Below are 14,727 nucleotides of genomic sequence, written 5' to 3' on the forward strand. Positions count from 1 at the left end.
TCAATATTAACATTTTTTTTGGAGGGGACGGTCTGCTGCATTTTGTTCTGGTTATTATGGGGATAGGGCTGTTATGCCTATTATTGTCAAGTGGAAAAGAAAAAAAAATCTCTGTTTACCTGTTTTTGCCATATTCTTTGTTTTGACACCTACATTTACATAGCACCTGGTTTTGGACTCCAGCTGCTGGTACGTCAGGTTAAAAACGAGGAGAAGCTAGCTCGCAATGGCCGCCGCTCTTCTTGGACTGGACTGACCTCAGCCGGCGTGCCTCCGAGCTAAACAATGGGCACTCCCTTCACCTGTAATTCCGCATCGGGGAAGATGGCCAAATGCATTGTATTGGATGGCTTGTCAGATCCGTGAGTCTGCTTCGCATTGAAAAATCGCCAAAGCAAGAAGGAAAAGTGCTGCTTGCCATTCCAAAGTTGAAGCAAACCGCCGTGTTGATGTTGCTCGATCGCAACGCCACGCAACGTGCCGCGTGCCAAAACGAGACGAGTCCGACTGCGGTTTGATCACTGTCATAACGCCTCGTGCTCTCTCCACCGCTCGCGAGCTCCTACCTACGTGTTGCTCCTCCCTGCGCCGCGTCCGGCCGTGCGCACCCGGGATGCCGCCGGCCGAGAGTTTCGCCGTCGAGGTCCTCTCGCGGTCGCTCGTCCAGGCCTCCGACCCGCCGCGGGGATTCCCGGCGGTGCTCCCGGTCTCCAACCTGGACCTCGTCCTCGGCTCCTTCCACGTCTTCTTCATCGCCGTCTACCCGGCGCCCGCCGCGGGCTTCCCGGCCGTGGCCGCGGCCGCGCGCGCCGCGCTCCCGGCCTTCCTCTCCCGCTTCTACCCCTTCGCCGGCCGCGTCGTGCCCAGCGCCTCCACCGGCGTGCCGGACGTCGTCTGCGGCAACGAAGGGGCCGAGCTCGTGGTCGCGTACGCCGACGCGGCGCTCGCGGACGTGGACTTCGCCGACGCCGGCGCCTCGCTGGGGCGCATCCAGCTGCCGTTCGAGCGGGGGCTCGCGCTGTCGCTGCAGCTCGTCCGGTTCGCGTGCGGTGGGTTCTCGCTCGCCTGGGGCACCGACCACCTGCTCGTCGACGGCCACGGGCTCACCACGCTGCCCAACGCCTGGGCCGAGATGCTCGTCGCGGGCGGCCTCTCGTGGGAGCCCCACCACGACCGCGCCTCCCTCTTCCGGCCCCGCTCGCCGCCGCGGTACGGCCCGTCGCTGGACGCCGAGTTCGTGCGCTACGACCCCGGCACCCTCCCCAACGCCCTCCTTGCCGCGGCCCTCGTGCGCCGCAACTACGTCGTGGACGCCGCAGACGTCGACCGCCTCCGCGGGGCGGCCAGCGGCCCCGCCCGCCGGGTCACGCGGCTCGAGGCCCTCTCCGCGCACGTCTGGAAGCTGCTCGCCGCGGCCGTGGGCGGCTCCGACACGCACTGCCGCATGGCGTGGCTCGTCGACGGCCGCCGGCGCCTCGACCCCGCCAAGTACAACAAGACCCACGTCAACAACTACCTCGGCAACGTTGTCACCTACGCGTCCCGGGAGGCGGTCGTGGAGACGGTGCGCTCCTCCCCGCTCGCCGACGTGGCGACGATGGCCGCCGCGGCCATCGCGGAGGTGTTCCGGCAGGAGCGGTACGAGGAGCTGGTGGACTGGATGGAAGCGCACAAGGGGGTGTTCGCGGAGGGCGGCAAGTGGACGGAGGCGGTGGGGCTGGGCACGGGCAGCCCGGCGCTGGTGGTGTCGGCGTTCGTGCCGTTCAGGGTGGAGGGCGACTTTGGGTTCGGCCCGCCGCGGCTGGTGATGCCGTGGGTGCGGCCGGGGAGGCTCGGGTCGGCGGCCATGACAGTGATCCGGAGCCCCGCGGGAGACGGGTCGTGGCTGGTCACCGCCAGGATGTGGCCGCGGCTCGCCGACGCCGTGGACGCCGACCCGGAGGCCGTGTTCAAACCGGCCACCGCCGAGCGGCTCAGTTTCGTCACGCGCCGCCGCGGCGAGCTGGCGGCCACCGAGACGGCGCAGCACGCCGTGAGCCGCATGTGAGCTGCGTGGACGACTGTAGTTAAAATAGATGTACTGCTGCCTACAAATATCGTCAGAGCCTCTCTCTCTCTCTCTCTCTCTCTCAGTACTAGAGTATCTATTTTTAACCTTTTCATTTTTAAATAAAATATTGGAACTCTCTATTTGTCAGATGCGTGAAAACGTTTTCACTTTCCTCATGGACCGTCTGATCTTGATCAAACGGCCCAAAACAGATTGCACTATTCATCTTCAACCTACACCTCTCTTCTTCCTCACGCCTCCAACTTACCCATCCCAACCGCTGGCCTCCACCACCCGCGGCCGGCGGGCGCTACCGTGCAACTATTTGTGTCTTCTGTGTTGGGGATGAATGCATCTAACATGTGTTCTTTGAATGTTCTGTTTCTTCTAATTTTTGAAAGATAATTGACGATTTTCTGGTATTATTGTTCCACATTCCTTGGATGACCTATCGAAACAATGGAATCGTGTAAACGAAATGTTGTTTTGAACAATGTTGGTTTGAATGATATCTCTTTGTGGAGCTTATGGACCATGCGAAATGATTTTGTGTACCAGGGTGGCCAAGAGGCCAGAAACTAGGTGGCGACAGCGAGGACGAAGAGGTTATGGAGGTCGAACTCGACGGGATGGGAGGAATGGCCTGTTGGCACCTACAGACGAGTCAAGGGAGGACAAAGTGAGGCGCCGCGGATGTCCGTAAGAGCAACTCCAACGGGCCGACCCAAACGGACGGCGCTTTTGTCCATTCTTTTATCTGTTTGGGTCGGCCCGGCGGACATAAATGTCCGGAGCTGTGTTTGCGTCGGCGCGAGCGCCCAACGCTTGTCCGACCCATTTTATGGGCGCCCCAAAAAAAGTTTAAAAACATTTTAAAAATAAACACATGTATTTAATTAAACATAAAAACCGGCCACGAAGGCCGGCGAAAGTCCATATTACATTAATTAACATAAAAAGGTAAAAACTAGACGACGCGCTGCCCTAGGCGTCCTCGTCGGTGGCGGCGTCTGCGTCGGGGCCGGTGAGGTCGATCAGCGTCGACGCAGGGCCGGCCCAGGGGAACGTCGTGTTCTAGAGGGCGGCGATGCCGGGCTGCGCCGTCGCTGCCTGAGCCTGGCACGCCTCCTCTTCGACCTCGCGCTCGAGCATCTGCAGGCGCTCCTCGGCCAGCTGAACGCGGTGCCAGTGGTACCCGGCCTGGTGCACCGGCACATTGATGCGTTGCCTCTGTCGGGGAGCGCGCGGCGGCGCGGGGAGGGCGGGAAGGGAGGGGGAATGGCGGGCGGGGGCCTTACCCTTGCCGCTGCTGCTGATGCCGGAGAAGAAGCCAATGCTGATGACGATGGCTAGGGTTGTCGCCGGTGTGGGGGCAAGGGTGGCCAGATGAGGACAGGGGCGAGTGGCAGTGGATGAAGATGGCCCCGCCGCATGCCCGGCTTAAAAAAAATGACCGCCATTGCTGACGCGTGGGTCATACAACACGTCTGCCCAATCAAGACCTGCATCCTCCCGTGGCTGCACTGCATGTGGTAGGGTAGAGTACAGTACCACAATAGTACTAGGAAACATGCCGTGAAGAAAGCTCATGTAAAATTATGTAGCAAGGCATGTGAACAAAAGATAGATTAACCTGTTTTTCTGCAAGCCTCAACAAAAGGATTGAACAGAAAAAATTGCTTCTTGGATCAGAACATATACACAATCGGTGATCAATGGATTCCAAACTGGTAAAATAGAAAACGATATGGAAGTTCTTAATTCAGTGAATTTTTATATTTGTACATTTTAATACTTGACAATTCAGGAGGTAAAAACAACAGCAGGATGTTCCTTGGAACAATAAGAATAAACATGACATGATTTGAAGATGAATCATCGTTTTCTACACAACTTATGGTAACTCATAGCTTCATTTTGGTTTCAAGTTTAGCAGTGCTAATTGTCGCTAGCGCACTAAAATCAGGCTAGAGATACCACAATATCAGCAAGCAGCAAGGATCAACAAAAGGTAGCTCACCCAGGTTGCCACCATGTTGAAGCTCTCTGTAGTTAACCAATTCATCCCCTTGAGCCCAGTGGAGAACTTCTGCCGTGTTACTTCCGTTTCCAATTACTGAATCTTGCATGTGTAGACCTTATAAGGTCCACATTCTGCTTGGAAAAAAATATAACAGTTCAAGTATGGTGGCATGACAATATGCATAGAAAACTTTATTTGATTCGAGATATAATTTTACACACCTGCTCACTGTAAAGTTCTGAATTTCTTAACCCAGGTAGAGAGACTTTTTTCTGCAACAACCGAAAGATGCATAAAACAACATTAGAGATAAAAATGAACTAATTTGATTGGTGAATGCACCAAACCCACCTGAAGTTACTACGGGAAAACAGGAGTTCACACTGCACCTGCTATATTGACTACTCAATTTTCGCATCTTTGCTGTAACTGGATCTCTGTTTGATCTATTCAATTTCAATAGGATACATAAGCCGCCCGCCGCTTACCGTTGCTTTGTTGTGAATATTTCGTACACAATCCGTGGCTTAGCCTGCGCGAACAACCCGAGCGGCGGCGACCGGCGAGCAGGGAGAGGGCAGCCGCGCGGGCTAGGTAGCCACGAACACGCACATGAACCAGGGGTTCGAGCACCCAAACAAACACCCCACCAGCATGCGCTCGTACTCATGCACATGGCAGCAGTGGGGGCAGACCGTCCAGAGCACATCTCTGAGACGGAAACGCCGCCGGGAGCAGCAGGAGCGAAACCGGCGCTGGTGGAGGTGCTCTCCAAGAGGTGGGAGAAGGCCTCTTCAACGGCGCGAAGGGCGGTGTCAGCCGGGGATGGGGATCGCGCCGAGGGGCCAGGAGGTTGGCTAGGCGACGGAAGACCCGCCTGACGTCCGGGGTGTCGGGGTTGGGCTGGAGCTGGAGGATGAAGAGGGAATCGGGGCGGCCGGAGGGGAGGAGGCACTCGACGGCAAGGTGGACGCAGCCCCTCGCCGGTACGCCCCCTGGTGGCGGCTCGGCAGCCGAGCCCCTCCGCGGCCGCTTGTGGATAAGCGAGGCCGGGGGCCATCTTATAGAGGCGCTGGGGCGGCGGTAGAGCGGCAGGAGATGGGATAAGCGGCGGGCGGCAGGCGGCGAGCGGCAGCAGACGGGATAAGCGGCGGGCGGCTCGAGAGGGAGCAGGCCACCGCCCGGCAGACTGAAAAGTTTGACCATGAATCAAATTGCAGGAAACGATAGTGACAGGAACCAATACAGAACCAGATGAGCGATCGAGACGGCGCCACCGTGGACTGAACGCAAGCATAGGAAGAAACGCTAAACATACGCTAAATCTACCTAAATAAGTCGTATGGCAGTTCAAAAAAATTGAAACGGCAAACCAAAGTCACAGCGCATTCGTACCCAACCAGGTACCAAACTAATAGCACGTGTCACATGCGGAATTCATCATACATCATTTTCACCCAAGTGGCTAAACCTCACGGCAAAAACCTAGCCTGGAATAGATGCTTGGATATACTACAATGCCCTTCGGGATGTTTTATGAAAAAACAAACATGGCTCCCTTTCTCTCTCGAGGCTCCCTTTCCCCTCCCCTCCCCTCCCCTCCCGCGACGCTCCCGCGGGCGTCCGGGGGGCAACCCTAGCGCCGCCGCCGCCACCCTCCCCTTCTCTCTCTCCTCCCTCGCCGCCGCCAAGGGGCACGAGCGGGCGAAGCCCGGTCGTCGCCGGCGGCGGCGGGGCCATCTCGTCTCCTTGCGCGGGGGGTGCGGCGCGGGCCGGATCTCGCCGGTGGGGATGCTGCGCTCGTGCCGGGCGTAGCGGTGCGGCGGCGCTCTGGAGTAGGCCAGCGACGGCGGCGTGGCGTCCGGCGACAGGCGGCATGGTGGTGGTGCAGGCCGGCGGGTGGTGGCGGAGGCGGCTGCTTCGCAGCAGCGCCTCGGCGCCTCGCCTGGCGCTGCGGGCCGCGGGCGGCCCTTCTCGCCGTGGATCTCAGGTGGCGGGGCGGCGCGGCAGCGGTGGAGGTGGGCGGCCCTTGTCCAGCCGGGCCCCTGCGGCTAGACGGCGGCACTCGGCGCGGGAAGGCCTCCCCGGTGGCCTCTCATGGATGCAGCTCGGCGGTTCCGTGCGCCCTCCTCCTCGGCAGCGGGCGGTGGCCGGCGCTCTCTTGCGGATCTGGGCATTCGGCCTCGGGGGCTCCTCCTCCTCCCCCTTCCCCCAGCCATCTGGGCTCGGGTCCCCTTGAGGGTGTGGTCGCGCGGCGGTTCTGAGGTGGTTGGGCTCATGGATCTTGTTCAAGACGTGACCTTTGGGGCTTCTCGGGGTGGTCCGGTGGCGGGGCGGCGGCCCTGGCGGTGGGAGTCGCGTCGGTCGTAGGCGGACTGCGCGACTCGGATGCGGGCGTGCAACCACGACCGCTTGGGTGGCATGGTTGCAGGTGGTTGGCCGACCGGGGATGCAGCGGAAGGGTGGAGCACCGGGGTTCATCACTTACCTGTCCGTACATGGGTCGACGGTGGCGGCGTCCGCGGATGTCGTGTTCCTCCCTGTAGGCTCCGTCGTGGTGCTCTCACTCCTCCCGTCGTGTTCCGGGTGAAAACCTGATCTTTGGATCGGACGATGGCGACGGTCCGTGGTCGTGCCCTTCTTGGAGGCATCGTCTTGGAACCCTCGGTCCGGCGTGGTCCGTTGCACTTCTTCCCGGACGAGTAGTCGTTGAAGTTGTGTGTCGATGCCCGGCATTCTTGTTTCTTGCCTTGGGTTGTGTGGCGTGCGTTTGTATCGGTTACTTGGATGTAAGTGTTGGTGCTTTATTTATAAAGCGGGGGGAAACCCTTTTTCGGCAAATATTTGGCATAGGGTGTATAATGGGGATCTCTAGGTTACCGACTCCTCGTGCTTTGTACCCACACCACCTGCTCCCCCACACGCCTGTCCAGTGTATATATGGGTCCGTCCATTTAGATTTTTCCCACCATTTTTTTCCTTTGACATTTTCTTTCTTTCATCTTAAGCATTTCCCCCCTTTTCAGTTTTTCTTTTATTTTGTTTTTCTTTTCCTTTTTCCTTTTCTTTTTATTTCTTCTTCCTTTTTTATTTTCCTTTTTTCAATTTGCTGACCCCTTTGAAATGGATGAATATTTATTCAAAACTAAAAAAAACATAGTTTTTTGAATCCCCGGAGTTTTTTTAAAATCATGAACGTTTTTTTGATACTGTGAATATGTTTCAAATTTGCGCACATTTTCTACAAATTCTCTAACATATTTTGAAATCATGAACATTTTCTTAAACTCGTGAACATTTTTTTCAATAGCCAACATTTTTTCATTCATGTGTTTTGTTAAACTTGGGAACAGTTTTTAAATTCATGAACACTTTTTTTTTGTTTTGACGGATATTTTTTAAAATGCATTAACTTTTTTAAATCTTGAACATTTTTTGAATTATTTGGCATTTCCTATATCGATGACCTTTTCGGAACTTTGGGAATAATTTCTCAAATTCATGGACGTTTTTTGAACTTTGTGAATTTTTAAAGAGAAAATCATGAACATTTTTTTTGTTTTATATTCGACCACATCAACAAATCATAAATTTCATTTGGCCCATTAACATCACCACTTATATTTTGTGTCTTTTTTTTAGTTTTTTGTGTTTATTTCTTGCGCTTTGTTTGAACGTGGGTTTCAAATTTTAACACTTGATGGTATCTTTGTGCACAATTATTTTCTAAAAAAAATTGGTGTGTGGATTCTCGATGCTCCCATGTAGCTACACCTTCTATCTAGCCAATCTAGTTTTGCATTAAGATTCGTGTTGTATCACCGTAGAAACTACTACTCCCTCCGTCCCATAATATAAGAACGTTTTTGACACTAGTGTAGTGTGAAAAATGTTCTTATATTTTGGGACAAAGGGAGTAGATGATAACACGCGCACTGCAGTGAGAATATGTTGCAACATATTTCAATAAGATTTAGTTGCATGAAACATTTGGACTAATAGTACATTTGAAACTACACATACATATTAATTATATATTGTATTGGATTATTGTATAGTTGAAAAATAATTATAGAATATAGGTAGTATAATATAATTGATTTTTTCCGGTGCATGATGAGCCTTTGATGAGGTGGCATGTGTACATGGCTTATGTGCGCATGTTGAAATAAATAGATTTAGTGGAGATCAACTAATAACGAAAAATAATTCTCATGCATGTTGTGTTGGGCCTTTGATGAGGTGACATGTGTGCATGTTAATATAGTTCTTTTGGCAGCTTAAAAAATAAGCCGCCTCATCCCCAGCTTATCCCATAAGCCGCTTCTCTTATTCATTGGGGCTTCTAAACTAGTTATGGGATAGCTAATTCGGAAGTCTCAACAAATTTTAGAAACGGCTTATTTTTAAGCTGGGAAGAGGCAGCCTATTTTTTAAGCCGCCCAAAAGAACTGGCCCTAATACAGGTAGTGAGGATGAACTATTTAGGTACATAGGATAGGATTTCTCCGTGTTTCTATCAACCCAAACAATAGTTGAAGTTGAAACTTTCAAGTCAACTACACAAAAATACAACACTGTACAGGATTTGCTTCTATTTTTCACAAAAAATATCCAAATTGATATAATTTATTGTAGTACTAACCATTTTAGACATTTCTAATGCACCAACAAAACCAGGAAACATTTATGCACATTGACACATTAATGCAGTACTCATGTGGCATTTACTTCCAAATTTCAGGTTCAAATCTTTTTTCCTTTTGGGAGAAACACAAAAGAGAAATTTACATGTATGGATCTCAACACAAACACAGATGACCTAGATAGAGGGTGTACGTGCCATGGAGCACATTTACAACTTACCCGGTTTTTAGAAGTTACAGCGAGATTTTCGCACCAGTTGCATCACATTGTTGCACGCACAGGATAGATACATGTAGCGGCAAAGTGGCCAAGACTATGGAGGTAGATGTTTACTAGAGTGGAGAGCAAAGTTAAAGACACTTTTAGCAAAGATCAATCCAAAGTTTCAACGAGGCCATATAAATTCGTTTGAAAGTAATAATTATTATTTCACATTTATTGTTCCAAGTTGTGGAACACGGATCCATAGAGTTAGAGGTGGTTAGGGTCACTAAGATAGGTGAGTTCAGAGCAAAGGCTTGATCATGCAATGTCGACCATTGGATAAGACTAGCCGGAGACATTGGCACCGATGGAGGCAAGATTTTATTGTGGCAGTGGTGCTGGCAAGGGGAGGTGAAAAAGGATGACCAAGGAAGAATAGATAAAATGGGATCCGGTGATTCATATGTTTGGCTATAAGTTTAGAAAGAAAAAAAATAACAACTTCTGACTTATATATAGTAGTCCCTTTATTTAGAGAGAATATGCAGTCCCTTGTTTTTTGAGCTATTGGCAAACTGGTTCGGTAGTTAAGTCGCCTGATTTGTTCGTATCATATCACCCAAAACTTATGCATGCTTATCTTTCTAAGTGCACCTTGATCAAATTTACCTAACAATAAATGTGAACTGGTGAGCAGTATCCCGAAGAGTCTTCTGAACTGCCAAAAGTGAAGAGTTGCACACAATCAATTCCGGCACTACAACTTCACAAGGAAGAGAACCCCGCTCCCCTATAAAATTGACAGGGAGTCTCCTTGGCCTCCTCCCATTACAACCCAACGATCCATCCCTCCTTGCTTGATCCCCAGAGAGCACTGCTGATCGTCAAGGCACACACTTCGATCTGATACCTTGATAATATGCACTGCTGATCCTTGTCATCTGAACAACATTTCTTATTCCTGCAACAAAGACTGTTATCTCTGACGTTGTAGTATATTCTGTTGGGATTGATAATGCTTTCTGCTCCGTTCCAACAGATGGAGATCTCCATCAAGACCCTCACGGGCCAGACCATCACAATCAAGGCCGATCCTTCGGACACCATCTACGTCGTCAAAGGCGAAGATCCAGGACCAGCAGCGCCTCATCTTTGCCGGGGAGGAGCTGGAGGACGGGCGTACTCTGGCTCACTACGACGTCCGAGATAGATCAACTCTCCACTTGGACCTGCGGCAGGGCGAGGAGGGCGTACCCGTGGCCGACCAGAGCTCTGGCTTCGTCGGCGTCGGGGCGAAACCGGAGGGCGGTCGCACCCTGGCGGACTATGGCATTAAGAACCAGGACACCATTCACCTCCTACTGCCACGACGCTTCCGCGGTGAGACTTGACGCATGGGTGATGGCCCAGTTCTCTACTTCTCTTCACGGTGTGGTCGCAATCTGTTCTGTTGGCTATATATTTGTTCAGTCGGTACTTACGGTGCATGCATGGCCGGGAATAACCTAGCGCAAGAGTGCGTGTGAACATGCCCGAGTTAAGTACAATTTGCTACAAGCACTATGCTGTCTATACATGCTTTGTCAGTCTCTGGTTGCTTGCCATTATTAATATTAATACGATTCGAGTGCTAAAAAGAGCTTATTGCAGGGCCCGGGCCATTGGATCTTGACTTTTGTGGGCATCTCTTCGTATTTGGATCTAAAATTAAGCATTCCATTTAAGCAAAAATCTAACGTGACATCACATTTACTCTTTCCGTTCACTATTATAAGACATTTCGGATATTTCAAATATGGACTACTTTTTTTTTTCAGGGAATATGGACTACATATGGACTGAAATAAATGAACAAACACATTAAAACACGTTTGTGTACATCCAATTCAGAAAAAGTTGGAACATCTTATCGTAGCGAATGGAGGACGAAGGAATAATGAAAGAGACTTTTGCCGTATCTTAACATCGATGTACTCTCTCAGCTCCATAATTTGAACTAAAACCATCACAAGTATTATAGATGGAGGGAGCAGCTCTTAATTAGCTCACAAAATACATCGAATGAGAGCACTTTTAGTTACAAATCTAAGTAGGACATTAGACAGTTTTTGTTTAGGCTAATCCAGATTAGCGTGATCACAAATTGCTGACAAGGAAAATCGCATACGGTAGACTAGGAACATGTACCAGATAGGGGTTCAGAACCTACTAGTTCTCTGGAAACTCCGGTGCAACAACGTATTCAGCCATGGTGGTAAAGACGAGATGGTTGTACTGTATGTCGTAGTAAATTCCAGTGCAACAGCGTATTCAGCCATGGTAGTGAGACGAGATGGTTGTATACCATAGTGGAAGCAGGCAGAGGGTTGTTGAGGATGTAGTTGAATTTGAGCGATCAATCGCGCTGATTTCGGCGGCATTATCTCTCAGTCTCACCGCGAGCTCATGATCCTACATGCGGTATTCATAATAGAGCCTGATGTAGAACTATTCTGTATTAGCTTTTTAGCCGAATTCATAATAGATGGACATCCGCAGCATTACCCTCAACATGTTCTTTCATATCCTACATGCGGTAGCAGATGTTTTGGGATCTACATCGTTAGTATCTTTACATCATGCAACAAGGATAAGATATAAGGTAAAAGCTCACATGAGCTAGATCTAACTATATTACAACCAGAGACCACTTATGTCCAACATTACGTCATCCATAATAAAGAGTGCAAATGGTCTGTCTACAGACAAGAAACCAAAGGGCCTAAGTAGCATGGAGATAAGACGTGCCATCGTCATCGCCCCTCCCTCATCATCAGAGAGACGCAATCCTTGTTATAGTAAACAGTCGGAAAGTCATTGTGATAAGGCCCGAAAGGACCAGCGCACCAGAACATCAACAGTCGTCGATGAAAAGGAGCATAAATAGAAAGGATTCAACCTCAAAAAGATCCACCAAAAACAAACACCGATTGAATCCTGCAAGATCCGCTGGAGACACACCTCCAAACGCCCTCCGATGACGCTACACTGGTGCAGCGACGTCATATACAAACGATTTTTAACCCCTTTCCGGGACAGAGTTTTAAACCGCTGCCTTGCCTGTGTGCGCGATGGGGGGGGGGGGGGGGGGTCCATCCCACGCGACCCTGAAATCGTCGACGATAGCTCCCCCGGTCCCACACACTTAACGCATATGCTCGTGTGCGATCGGGGGAGCTAACACAGACGCTTTCGAAGGCCAAGCCATGGGAGACCATCTTAACATCCCACACAGATTATGGAACGAACGTTTGCGTGGCATACCACATCACACATAGTTTTCTGTATAGCATCGTCTGTGGTAGGTGTAGTGATCACAAACGCTCTGCCTCAGTTAACCGTTTGTGTTATTCAAGTATATCACACATGATCCGATGAAGAGAACTGTATAACATTGGGCTATCCACCACACATGCTTTTACTGCTAGAAACATTTGTGAAGTGTCATGACCCATTTAGCAGATTTATTAGTTTACTATTAATACTCTCAGTATTAAGTAAATTCACATTTCATATCGAACAACTGTTCAGCACTTTCATATCAGGCACACAAATATATTTTAACACCACAATATGATAGCTACGTGACAACATCTTATTACAACATATAGCTAGTTCACCTTCATAAGCACAAAGTATGTTGACCATAATTTTAGAACGATATATTCATTTCCCTAATCGACTGATGTATGTTGGTAGATGCATGCATGATCAGCCAAATTCGTCTTATCCACCTCTGCCAGGTTTTGCAGAGACACTTTCCTAGATGGCAACATTTTTAGATACTAGGTAGAAACTGTGACAGTGTCTTAATCACATCCAGTGAGGCTAATCTTCTTTACACATGCCAGAACTTCCTCTCACTGTCCACAGATTAAAAAGCCCCTAACTTCGCGTATGGAGATTGAAGGTGACAACGAGCAGGAAGATCTTCAGCTAGCCCGCTCCATTTCTTGCAAGTGATGGTCCTAGGGAGCTACAAAAGGAAGAAATGGCTTAAATCGTTCGCCGGGTTAAAATCCTTTATGTCAAATCATAACCCTAAGCCTAGGGGACGAGAGAGAGGAGAGAGGCATACTCGACTGGTGACAGAGTCGTCGTCATCGGAGAAACCGCTGGAGAGGTCATTGAAGAAGACCATGGCGTCCATGGCGGTCTGATGCGAGACGGCGAGAATGAGGAAGCAAGCGAGGAAGCGGTATAGCTTAGAAGGAAGGAAGGAGGAAACAGGGGAAATGTAGCTCATGATCGGGGAGAAAAGGGGGTGGGGAGGGGAAGAGTTAGATATTTCAGCAGTAGGAAAAAAAATTGAAAGGTAGAAGAAAACTTGGCGCGTAGTGTCATCGGACACCATTCACTTTGAACAAACACGTGCATCGCAAACAATTCTTCTGCTTTATGCGCATATAATGAGTTTGAGCATTCAAAATTGGGTTCAAATTTCCCTGGGTACAGTGCTCATCCACATCATTGCATAATTTAGCAAGTGGTCCGGAACTTTACACATGAACTTGTCTGCAACCCTCCCAAGTCATGGTGAGCTCTTGTAACCTTGAGATCTCGTTGCCAATGGTGCACGAACCAACTTGGGTCACCAGATTTTAGGACTGGAACTGTGTGTCTACCGCCGCCTCAGCTACCGAGTTGCACCCGAACTGTCTACCGCTGCCAAGGCCATAGACTTTTTCTCACCATCATCGACCTCGGTCGCCATCGCGAGAACGCCTCCGAGGATCTATTGCTATAAATACCAATTGTAAGATCCCGGTGGTAATCATGAGAGAGAAACAGAAAACTCTCGATCTGGACCACCCTCGATAGATTAAGATTTCCCCCTAGCTATGAGCTGGAAAGAAAGTAAAGAAGATAAAAGCTAGGGTTTTAGTTCTTGATTGATGCCCTCTCATACACAACCATCACTTAAGTAGTGCGATACATCGAGGAGCAGAGGGAATTAGTAAATCCAGTTATAGGCAGTGAAATGGTAATAACAACATCAGGTGAATTGGCTGGAAATGTGTGTTGTCGGCGAGATATGTACCGTTGAATGATCAGGGTGCATCTGAGCCTTCCATTCTTTGTACCTTGCGCCGAACCAGTACGCAAGTGTTAACTGAAGAAATTGGCCGTTGAGGTTAAGAACACAAGGGATCTGACACCGCCATCTCGCACCGGAGCATGCGCAGCCACCGTCGCGTGTGGAGGCGCGGATGTGTGGGTCGCCTCGAAGTTCTTGGTATTGACTTCTGATCCATTAATCATGGATGTCAATGCATGTTCCTTCTTGTGTTCGTTTTTCCTCTGCCGAGAGATGACAGAAAATTGAAGAGCTCCTAAACGGCGCTCTCAACACCGATTTAGCTTACTGGCGCTTGAAGGCGACGCTAGCGGCCCAGCCCAACAATCTTTGATCGATCGAATGAGAAGCTCGAACGAGACGCGAAGCGAGACAGTCATTCACTCACTTGCTTCTAGCTCATTAGCTTGTTGACCAGTTGACTGGTTGATCGGTTAACCGTCTCACAGCTGACCATTGACTTTTGAAAAAGCCTCATAAAGGTTTAAAAGATCATATATTTGAAAAGAGTTCATTTTGGAAACAATTGCAAATTGAAAAAACTTCATAAAAAATGAAAAAAGTTCGTGAATTTGAGAAAAGTTCACGTGAAATATTTCATGATATTTGACACTGAATATAGCGGGGTGGAGTGGGGTGCGCCAACGTCTATTCGGTGCCACAAGCGTCGGTTAAAGGTATAATTTT

General features: G+C 49.8%; 1 protein-coding gene across 1 annotated transcript; it reads left to right on the top strand.

The window, feature by feature from the left end:
- The first annotated feature begins 417 nt into the window (after positions 1-417).
- LOC123149942 (coniferyl alcohol acyltransferase-like) lies at positions 418-2,197 on the top strand. The gene has a single exon (XM_044569737.1). The coding sequence runs from the start codon at positions 614-616 to the stop codon at positions 2,045-2,047; it is 1,434 nt and encodes a 477-aa protein (XP_044425672.1). The 5' UTR covers positions 418-613; the 3' UTR covers positions 2,048-2,197.
- Positions 2,198-14,727: the final 12,530 nt, after the last annotated feature.

This window comes from Triticum aestivum, chromosome 7A (assembly GCF_018294505.1).
Source record: "Triticum aestivum cultivar Chinese Spring chromosome 7A, IWGSC CS RefSeq v2.1, whole genome shotgun sequence".
NCBI lineage: Eukaryota > Viridiplantae > Streptophyta > Magnoliopsida > Poales > Poaceae > Triticum > Triticum aestivum.

Bases quoted from the DNA above. Each gene is read 5' to 3' on its own strand.
- LOC123149942 (XM_044569737.1), top strand. From the start codon at position 614: ATGCCGCCGGCCGAGAGTTTCGCCGTCGAGGTCCTCTCGCGGTCGCTC.